General features: G+C 46.1%; 1 protein-coding gene across 1 annotated transcript; it reads right to left on the bottom strand.

Moving 5' to 3' along the window:
- Positions 1–356: 356 nt before the first annotated feature.
- NEFL (neurofilament light chain) lies at positions 357–5,912 on the bottom strand. Its single transcript, XM_055300052.1, has 4 exons — positions 4,779–5,912; positions 3,591–3,715; positions 2,823–3,142; positions 357–2,284 (listed from the first exon to the last, which is right to left on the bottom strand). Exons 1-4 carry the CDS (start codon positions 5,823–5,825, stop codon positions 2,142–2,144), a joined length of 1,635 nt encoding a protein of 544 aa, XP_055156027.1. The 5' UTR covers positions 5,826–5,912; the 3' UTR covers positions 357–2,141.
- Positions 5,913–11,297: the final 5,385 nt, after the last annotated feature.

The following is an 11,297-nucleotide window of genomic DNA, read 5'->3' on the forward strand; positions in this document are numbered from 1 at the left end:
ATGGCTTACTGTAGGATGCTGATCAAAGAAAGAAACGAGTAGACACTGGGATTACACACCTAGGGTGGTGTCAGGGTAAATGGAGAGGTGTGGATGGGTAGATTCAAGATATTTGGAAATAATATCAGTAAAACTTGGTTAGATTAGACCAGAGGGCTTGGGGAGAGGAAATGGGAGGCACGATGTCATGCCCAGTCTCTGTTTTGCAGAATTGGGTAACTGGGGAGTGATGTCATTAACTGGGAGAGGGAATACTGAAAGAGAACTGGAGTTTTGGGGGAAGCAGAAGAGATGGAGGTACTGACCCAGGTACCGGATTTAAGGAAATGTTTTTAAAGACTTCAAATCCATTTAGCTTAGGTTTTTTAGTATTTTATTATGGCACACAGGATAGAATATGGTACAGTGTTCTTACTTCAAGTAATTCTGAAACCAACCATTTCCATTTAGCTAAAGTTACTTTTTTTTACATGTAATTCACACCTGTCTTAGATTTATCATGTGTAGCATCCCATATTTAATGAACATAAATGTAAAAAAGCTTGGTTTCTGAGGCGACTCCTAGTCTTTACAGAAGCCAATATACTAAGAATCTTCATAGTTCAAATCCATAGCATCATGACAAATAAATTATTTTACCTATTTGTGTGGTGACATTTATTTAAACAGAAATAGGTAGTATGAAGAATCAGATAAACTTAAATGGAGATGACTTTGTCCTCAGGTTAAATTCGTTGACTTTTGAAAGTTGTCTAAAGAACAAATACTAAACGAAATTAGCTGACAAAGCAATTGTGTAAGAACAAAAGCAGAAGAGCAGATAATCAGTAATTTCATCTACATTCCACATCAAGCGCAAGTGCAAGAGCTTTCATGACTTGACAGTGAATAGGGAGGATGAATGGGGCATGTGTTTGATGCAATGTCCAACCAGTTAGAGCTATCACTGAAATCCAAATTATTTCCCAGTAAAGACATGCAGAGCAATGGCAATGCAACATACAGGTATATAACCTCCTCCCTTTACTAACCAATAACAATTTCATTATCTATATCCGTAGTTTTAAAAACTTTAAAATGGGTAGCATCAAATGTTTACTTTGAGGCAACGTAATCAGGCTATTAACACACTGAATCATGAGCTCAGGATTGCAGGCAACATGTTTGCAATGGCAAATAATCTTTGATATCCGTACTCTGTCCGTCCAAGGCTATACATGGGAAAAAAATTCTTTCTGATTATGTCAGTTGTTTGGGTTTCCACTTCTGCCCATGATATTCAGACAATATTAAAATAATATGGTTATAGTAATGGATGGGTGGGATTCATATTCTATACACATTGCATGAATTATTAAATTACCTATTTACCACAAAAGGTCTATTTATCATATTACACCATTGCCTCCAAGAAAACCATTCCCAACATTATAAAGTACATTTCATGGGACAGAGTATATTGCTAATTATAAAAGAAGAATCCCAGAGACTCCTATTTACTCAAGTTTATTATCAGCAAAATTTCTGAGGGGAGCGATTTCGTGAATGGTCATGACCTAACTGTATCCCTCCGAATTACCAATTAGTGGGAAAAGTGCATTGTAATTGTTAAAATTTAGGACTTAAAAAAAAAAACTTGGAGGTCGATAGTCTGCTTGGCTTATATTGGTGCCTTAAGATATTTTAATTAAGTCCACAACCACAGCAAGAAATGTCATTCAGTATAACTTTATTTACTATTTATTGCACATGATTCGAGGTCTTTAATTTCTAACCACCAAAGGTTCAAAGGACTATTTTTACCATGGAGTTTTAACATTAACATTAGTGAATTCATTTATTCATGTTTTTTTTTATTGTAAACATCTGAATTATTCACATTGCCATAGATCCTGAACTCATAAGCGTGGACCATGCACAGGCTGGCAGCAAGCCAGGAAGCCACTCTGCAAGCAAACAGATACTCTGCATAAGGAGAAAAGTCATAGCACAACATTGAATGTCCAACCTAAGTCATCTCAGAATTATACATATATTGACTTCTTAATTCATATAGTATCTGGAACTCAACTGGTTGGTTGGTGATGGGGTTGACCTGATTTCGGGAGAATTCTTCCTGGAAGGATTAAGGACAGAGGGACTCAATCTTTCTTTTTAGTCGCTTGCTCCTCCCCAGCACCTTCATCTTTTTTCTCCTCCTCTTCAGCTTCTTTGGTTTCTTCTCCTTCTTCGCCTTCACCTCCTTCCTCTTCCTCCTTTGCCTCCTCGGATTCTTCCTTGGCAGCTTTAACATAAAAAGACAATGTACAAACTGCAAGTCCAGGGCAAGTCATTCAAAACATTTCTGCTAAGGTTTTGTGTGGTACTTCAAATGTCAGCTTCACCCAAACTTCCTAGCTCCATCTCCCAACACCCATGCGATTGACAATGCTGGCCCCTGAACTCAATAGCTCCTTCTTAGAAAAAAGCCAAAGAGCAAAGAATTATTATAAAAAATATTTCTGTTCTTAAGGCCACCAAACTGCTGGGTCAAATAGATTTTTTAAATGTGTAATGAGAATAAAAAGACAGCAGGAGGAGAAAATTTTGAAATGTTACCTTCCAAAAAGCTACCAAGCTAAGCAGAGAGGACAGCCAATTTGAGACAGTAGGTACTTACGAAAGGCCTGTCAAACAACTGAAGGTATTATTTATGATTCTAAAGTCATATGTGAATAAAACTTCCTTGGCATAAGCAAGGCTTCATTTCTCCTACCTGTCTCCTAGCAAATATCTATGCCCTGATTGCTCTTGACCTTGTAGGGATTTCCTTTTTACCATACCTTCTTCCTCTTCAGCTCCTTCCTCTTCAGCAGCTTCTTCCTTCTCCTTTTCCTCCTCCTCAGCTTCTCCTTCAGAGGGGGGTTCGTCCTTGGCTTCCTCGGCCTTTGCAGCCTCGATGGTCTCCTCCACCTCGATCTGTTCCTCCTGGACGTGGCTGGTGTAATAAGATGGGAAGGAGCGAGCAGACATCAAGTAGGAGCTGGTCTGTAACCCACCATAGGCAGACCGGCCGAAGACCTGAGAGCTCTGGGAGTAGCCGCTGGTTATGCTTCCCACGCTGGTGAAACTGAGTCGGGTCTCCTCACCTTCCAAGAGTTTCCTGGGAAGGCAAGGGAAGATGGGTTAATAAACACTAACACAGGAAATATGTTGAACTGCTTGCCTGCTCTCAGCCCACCACTCATCATCCTCCCCTAAATACCACCCTTAAAGGCAAAGGAGAGCAGGAGCAGGTGCAAGGCTGGGAATTATCAAAACTTCATGACTGGGGATATGGTGCCTACCATCAGGAAAAAAAGAAAAAGAAACAGAAAAACAAACAAAATAGTTCTGTCTATTCCATTTAAAATGTAACGAGAAACTAGGAATAGAATTCATTAATATCACAGGGTCAAATTCTTCCCTATTTGTCTAAATTCCTTCTTGGAAAAAGCCAAAATGCAAACAGTTATTTCGAAGGACTATTCTTAAAGGCTTCTGACTCAATATAAATGAAACCTGATTTTCTTCCTAAACCACAGTGGCTGCTACCAGCCCACTGTTTTTACCTGTAAGCTGCAATCTCAATGTCTAAAGCCATCTTCACATTGAGCAAGTCTTGGTATTCTTTAAGGTACCGTGCCATTTCACTCTTTGTGGTTCTCAATTCATTTTCTAATTTGTTGATTGTGTCCTGTTGGAGGACCAAAAAGAAAAAAAAATCCAGACATAAATTCCAATTGCTATCATTTTAGTGTATTAGAGCTGCAAAGGCCTAACCTACATAAAACCAAAGTGCACTCCTTAGATAAGATCTCCCCTAAAACAACTGTCTTTTCTCTTTTTTAACCTTTCCTTCTTTGTATTAAAAAAAAAATCCAGCTCAGGAAGCATGAAATGAAAACCAAAAAAAATAAAAATAAAAATAAAAATAATTTAAAAACCTGATAGAAGAAATATTCTTCTTTGCTTTCTTCTAATTGCTACTGTCTAATGATCATCATAAAATGCCTGCAAAAAATTTTTGGTTGATTAAAAAAAAAAACTTTGTTTCACATTCATTAGTTAACTATCCAAGTGAAGTGGAAGAAATTACTCCATTTCTTTACAGGAGTAGGAAGTAGCTAGCTAAAAAAGAAAAATGACAGTCATTGTATCTGAAATATTTTCTATGTATCTATATTATTTTTTTCTCCTTCCCAGAAAATGGAGATCCTCAGAAAAGAAATGTCTTTTTGTGAACATCATTACCTATTCCAATTTTGACTGCACTCCTGTCTACCTAAGGGCGAGGAGTGGTTGATAAAACTAGTCTCAAGCATGCTTGGTCACAGGTAGCCTGCAGAACTAAGGAGAGCTGTGTGCTGTATTTATGAAGCTGATGGTCCAATGTGGAGGGCAAAGCGACCTGTGGTTAGTGAAGGACGTTAGAGAGAAAGGCCAGAGGCAACGCCCAGCTCCCATCCCCTCCGCCCACCCCACCCTACCCTGGCAGGGCTGGGCAGCTTTAATGCGGCGCTAGATACAGCTGCACCAGGCACGTCTCCTCGGACTGCAGTGGGGCCCCCACCCCCGCCCTCCAAGTGCCCCACCCCTCCCCTACACAGTCCCCAGGGAGCCAAGTTCTACCGGCTCAGAGCTACCTGCGGAGGCCTCCTCGGTGGTCTCCACGTTGCGGGCGCGCCCTCCCCCCTCCCCCCACCGCTTACTCCCGCAGCTCCCTCCCCGCCCCCACTGCGTTGTGCACCGTGCCAGACCTGCATAGCACTAATGTCGGCGTTCTGCTTGTCCTCCAGCTCCTGCAGCTGCTTCTCCAGCGCCTCGTTCATGCCCCGGCATGCCTCGATCTCCAGGGTCTTGGCCTTGAGCAGGCGGCGGCTCTCGGACACCTCGTCCTTGGCGGCGCGCACCGCGTCGGTGTTCTTGGCGGCGCTCTCGGTCAGCACGGTGAAGCGGCTCTTGAACCACTCTTCGGCGTTCTGCATGTTCTTGGCAGCCAGCTTCTCGTACTGAGCGCGGATGTCCTTGAGCGCGGCGGAGAGGTCGGGCTTGGAGGACACGTCCATCTCCACGGAGATCTGCGCGTACTGGATTTGCGCCTGCAGCTCGGCGATCTCCTCTTCGTGCACTTTCTTCAGAAAGGCGATTTCGTCCATCAGGCTGTCGATGCGCTTCTCGAGCTCGGCGCGGGCGAGAGCGGCCTCGTCGGCTCCTTTGCGCGCCTCCATCAGCCGGCCCTCGGCGTCCTCGCGGCTCAGCACCTCCTCTTCATAGCGCGCCTGCAGGTTGCGCAAAGTCTCCTCCAGCCCCTCGCGCTCGCCCTGGAGCGCCTGCTTCTCGTTGGTGGCGTCTTCCGCCGCCAGGCGCAGGTCGCGGATCTCCTGCTCGTACAGCGCCCGGAAGCGGGAGGGCTCGGAGTGCTTCTGGCGCAGCACCAGCAGCTCGGCTTCCAGCACCTTGTTCTGCTGCTCCAGCTCGTGCACGCGCTCGATGAAGCTGGCGAAGCGGTCGTTGAGGTCCTGCAGCTGCGCCTTCTCCTGGGTGCGGATCGACTTGAGGTCGTTGCTGATGGCGGCTACCTGGCTCAGGTCGAGGTTCTCGAGACTGGGCATCAAGGAGCCGGAGCTGGAGGAGTAGCTGCGGCGCACGGACAGCGAGGAGGAGACCGGCGCGGAGTAGCTGGAGTAAGCGGAGCGCGCGGTGCTGTAGCCGCTGCGCACGCTGGAGATGTGCACCCGGGGCGTCTCCACGTAGCGCCGCTTGTAGGAGGTCGAGTAGTACGGCTCGTAGCTGAAGGAACTCATGGTGGCGGTCGGAGGCCCTCCGGCTCGCCGCGGAGGTGGGGGGGCCTACGGAGAGAGAAGAAAGGGGAGAGAGAGAGGGAGAGGGGAAGGTGGATGGCTGTGTGCGGCTCGGCGCGGTCCTGCCACCCCTATTTATACGCGGGGAGCATTCTGACGCAGCCTGCGATCGATCACGGCGCGCCGGGCCAGTGGGGGCAGCGCGCTGCTGCAGCCAAGGGGAGGATTCTGCGCAAAAGGGAAGGCGGGGGCGAGCGACAGGCGGCTCCGGGCTGCGGCGCTCGTCCTTTCCACTTACTTGTCTCCGAGGCCTGCGATTCCCCCCCCCCCACCCCGAGACCCCTTACCCCACACTCATTTCCCTCCCCAACCCCCGTCCCCATCCTAGTTCCTCCCTGGACCCCGCATCACATGGATGCGCGTCCCCAATAATAGGTTCTCACTCCCCCACTGACCTCTTAGTTCTCTGTCTCCCCGCTTCCTTGGAGACACCCTCACCCCTAAGTCGCCCCTTCCCCACCACGGGCCTCTGCCACCATCCCCGTTGGGGCTTACGGGTGACGAGGCAGTGCCTCTAGGGGCTTTGGAAATTGAAGTGAAAAGTTTAAGCTTGCGTGTATTAGGCCTCCCAGGGGAGGAAAGTTTCCTGTTTCTTTGTAGCTGTTTCTGGCACTTTCTTTAATTCATGTCCCTTTCTCCTGGTGATTTTTCTTTCTGCTTAACGCGCTGCTTCTGCGCGCGCACACGCACACACACACACACACACGTGAACCTGCGGCACTGCGGGTGTGGATTTTAGCGTTTCTGACCCCCCGTAGAGCCGTTAATATGAGCCTTCCAGTGTTCTCGATTTAATCGTTTCTTTCCGGAGAAAGAGTGTTTCCAAAGTGTGGAAGCGCGTAGGTGGGGGAGAGCCGAGAAGTGAGTTTGAAACTAAGCGGGGGGAGGGGGTGGGGAGCCGACTTGCAGAGGCAGCGGCGAGCCCCGTAAGCCCGGTCCTTGGGACTGATTCACGCAGCCTGTATCTTTTCCATCAAACTGAATTCCCGCTGGACACCACCAACTCCGACACACCCAGAGCCCCTTTCCCTCTTTTGTACACCTGTGTAGCATCAACCTGATGATTTCCACAAGCCAGGCAGGTGGCTGGTTGTCAGAAGGAGGCTGCGGCTGCCAGCCCCGAGCGCGCCGAGGGCGGTCTCCCGGGAGGAGCACTCAGACCCCGAGACGTCTCGTCCTGGGGCAGCCAGCAGAGAGCCGCGTGATTCTTCCCCCGGTTCACTCTGATAATTAGATTACAGACACAGTCAGACATCCGTGCATTTTCTTTAGGAAACACCCCGATACCTGAAAACAGTAACGCACATTGACACAACCCTGCGGTCTGCAGAGCATTTCACACGCACGATGCTACGGAGTCCTGGTTTCACGGAGCGATTGCAGAGATTTAATAGGATCACTAAGGTTTTTCTACACGAGCACTTCATTTCTATTGAGTTTGTGTAAGGGGAGCGTTTGATGTGCAACTTACTATTTTTTTTTAATAGCAAACTAAGGGGGGAAACAGGCTAACAGTTTGCAAAAAAAGAAAAGCCGGCACCTCTTTCTTTCCCTGTGAGGCTGAGACGGTGAAGTGCTTGGAGCGGGTACCACAGCCGCTCTCAGACATACTGCACTCCTCGCCTGGCAGGCAGGAGGGTGGGATGGGGCTTAGCATCCGGGGTTCTTTGCAGCTCTAAAGAAGAAAAGAAAAAAAAAACTGCCTTTCCATATCCCCGTGCTCTTTGTGGCAGAGAGAAAGACTGCAGCTGAGAACTTGCATAGGATTTCTAAACAATATAGTTTCAAGTAATGCAATTTTAGAAACATGAACATTTGTAGTTGACTCTATGGAGAGGTCCATCCACATCACATTCTAGGATTTCAGGCCTGAGCTATTAGGCTCTCCCGGTTGGGCTTGGCACTGAAAGGCACATTTGGGCCCCTTATTCTAATAACTTTATATTGTAGAGCTCATGTATCCTTGGCCTTCTCATTCATAGGTGATTCGACAGTGGGGAAGGCTTCTCTGGGGGAGAGAGAGAAAGGATGAGGGAGAGAACCTAGGTAAGTCATAGTTTTTGCTTCTTCCCAATTACCCAGTTTGGCTGAAAAGTGGCATAATGGATTTGTTTTAGCCTGCCCCGTAGAAGCCACATTGGGCCACATCACTGTATGTGAGCCTGCCTGCACATGCCACATCCTTGAATATTCATGAATTCATTTTCTTTCTGCCAGTTCCCTTCCCTCAGAGTTTCAGGTCACCCTCTGAGATCTTAAATCCATCAGCGTTTGTTTTTTTTTTTTTTTTCTTTTGCCACAGCTCCTGGCTGAAGCCTTTGACTGCAGAGGATGCAGGATGCTGCCCCAAGAGGGGGGAGGTGGCTGATGGGTGCTGCAGAGCCCCTGGAATGTCATGCAGGAAGGAAACCTGGGAGAGGGGTGCACCTGCTGTCATCCGTTGGGTGGCTGAGAAAGGAGGTGCAGTGGCCCTGCCCTGGCCGGACCTGGTGAGCAGGGAGTTGAGGACAAGGGCAGATCAACTGTATTTCTGAATGTAGCTCTCTGAGCTTTTTAAAAATAGCTCCTGCCATAGCCACCTCAAGCCTCACCACAGCCTGCTTTCTGGGGGCTCCTGAACCCAGCCCGTGTCTGGGTTTGGTTAGCCTACTTTCAGCCTTCCTCAGCTAGGCGCCTGCCTCTTTTTAAATATTTTGTCCAGTCATCCTCCTTTTAAAGTCCTCTTCCCAGCATCTTGCTCTGAATGCCCATGTGGCGTTTGCTCTGTGTGTCAAAGCAAAGGTAAAATGAGCGACTTTAGAAAACCTGTTTAGAAAAAAGAATCTTGACTTTTTCTTCCCCTGTCGTGAATGTTTCTGCCTTAACATTGTTTGTGATAGTGTCTTTATTTCTTTAGAAGAAGGCTTTTGGGTCTTGATTCACACTCGTGCATTTTCTTTCCCTTTAAGCTTATTCTCCACCAACATGAAATGGGTTGAGGGCTGCTAACAAAACATACTCTTAGGAGATACAGATTATTTTAAAAGCAAATGTGGAAGTACGTGGATGAGACTCATTAATAGAACTCTATCTGTAATCCCCTAAAGGACTGTTTGAGGTGATGTAGTTAAAAAGTAAAATATATTCGCGTTACCACAGAGCTCATAAAATATAACTCTTAGAACTGCTGCAAAGCTGTTACTTCTCCAAGGCCAACAGAATCAGAAAACTTCAGATGAGTAGGACCAGATCCCTTTTGATTTCATTATTCTAAGGCTCTGTCAGAGCAGGAAGTTCTGTATGAGCATTTGTTTTGAAAAGCACAGTCTGAAATTTAGGCTGAAATTCTTAAGAGGCAAGCCTCAGAAAAGCATCAGCTGGGGGGTGGGGGGACAAGTGAGCAAAATTCTCCTGCCACCAGTGAGCTGTAGGAGTGGTCCTCGTCCAGAACAACAGATAGGTCCCAGTCACCTCACCATCATGTAGAAACACCAGTGTCAGCATCCTTTTGAAGCAAAGAGGGATGAAGGAAATAAATATGTGCAGGATACCTACCCTATGACCAGCCTTTAATATCTACTATTGAATAATTACAAAATCCCCCTGGGATGGTGGTTGTTATTCAGCAAACAGCTGAGGCCCAGAAAGGTTAAATAATTTGCCAACTCACACTGTTACTCAGACCTAAGCTCTATCTGCTTCCCGTCTGAGTAGGGCTCTACTCCTGCGCACATTGCAGCCGGTGGCATTTGCTGTTTCCATATGTCTCTGTGGAATTTGATAATTGCGTGCTGCAGTCTGCAGAGTGTGCATGTAGTAAACATCTCATGTTTTGAGGACACCATTCTGAACTGATTTAGATCAGGAGACTGTTAACGAGCATGTTAGCAGTCTCTTTGGACAACTAGTGATGACAATTGACTATGATTGTTGTAGATTTTTTAAATGGCCCCATGTAAAATTAAATGGAGGCTACCAGTGGACAGATAACCGGTGATGTCACCTTTTAGGCATTACTCTAAACATCGGTTTACAAAACACCTTTCCTGGGATTATGAGCTAAAGTACCACTTGGCTGATCTAAGTTCCTTAAAATGACCGCATCATGACTTCTGCCTTTTTTCCATTTAAAATAATTTCATTTTCTGCCCTTGTAAATAGGTTTGATAAAGTGACTTGAGAAAATTACTATAAAGAATAAGAGAAAAAAAAGAAAAGAAAAATGCTGGCATTTAATATCTCCCTATCAGAGATTATCATGCTTCTTGCAAATGTTTAACTTTTTAAAAAGAAACATAAATAAAATCAACAGAAAATGCCTAATTGGAGGAAGCCACAAATAGATTTTTTCTGTTTCTTATCACTAGTTTCTTTCTTCATATGTTACGCTCACCATAGGAATCATCACACATGAATCTTCCCATCTTTTGGGAAATATGTCTGAAAGAAAACTTTTCCCATTGTGATACAAAATATGCCTAATTTTATAGCATCACGTTGTGAAGTAATGCATCATAAAATGCGCTATGCAGCTATATAAGATTTAGATTGCAGCAGGAAAGGAATGTCATTTGAATAGATTAAGGATGAAAAGCACGTTTATATTCAAAACACGTGCGATATTAGAAATGACAGGAACTTGCTGCTGTCCAAGCAGAAATGATGGTGATGGGATCAAACCCTAAATGCTTGCTCCACGGAACTAGCCAGGGTAATGTATTTCCTCCCCAGAGGCCTGCTCCACGGTGTCTTGCCCTTAATCACAGTCACCAGATGCAAGAGGTAAGAGGGTATGCCTGGGACATTAAAGGGCTTAATTTGCAGTCATTTCAGGCAGGTCCCAGCCATCGCAGTCAGAACCCACAGTACTAACCCTGTTTGTTCAGTCGTGACTACAGGGGAATACCTGCTGCTGCTGTAGTTTGGGTCCTAACTAGCCACTGAAACATTCCATGCGGCACCTGGCTTTCTCTGCTGACCTTTACAGTGATTTAATAAATCAAGTGGAGGAATGTGAGATTTACAGTTTGCAAAGATAGAGGATAAGCATTTCCGTCTGCAGGAGACAAAGCCCTGAGGTTGGCTCTTTCACAGCCCTGCTGGAGCCCATCCAGGGCAGCAGTTCACTTTCTCGCCAGTACTTCACCACTGCACGAATGCAGCAAATACTGCAGTACGATTGCAAATGGGCGGATCCCTGGATTCCTACAGTAAAGCAGGCAGGCTTCTCACCCCAGGATATGTAGCAATGGTGTTTGGTAAGTTGAATACATAAGAGACTGTCTGGGTTAGAAAAGTGAAACTTGATTGTGTCTAAATGGCTTGTTGATTGATTAAATAACTCATATGTTCATTCATCCATTGAATCACCAAATGTCAGCAGAACACTTACAACATGCACAATTCTGTGCAAGTGCCATGGGGCGGGGACTGGGG

The sequence above is a fragment of the Nyctereutes procyonoides genome, unplaced genomic scaffold (assembly GCF_905146905.1).
Source record: "Nyctereutes procyonoides isolate TBG_1078 unplaced genomic scaffold, NYPRO_anot_genome, whole genome shotgun sequence".
Classification (NCBI taxonomy): domain Eukaryota; kingdom Metazoa; phylum Chordata; class Mammalia; order Carnivora; family Canidae; genus Nyctereutes; species Nyctereutes procyonoides.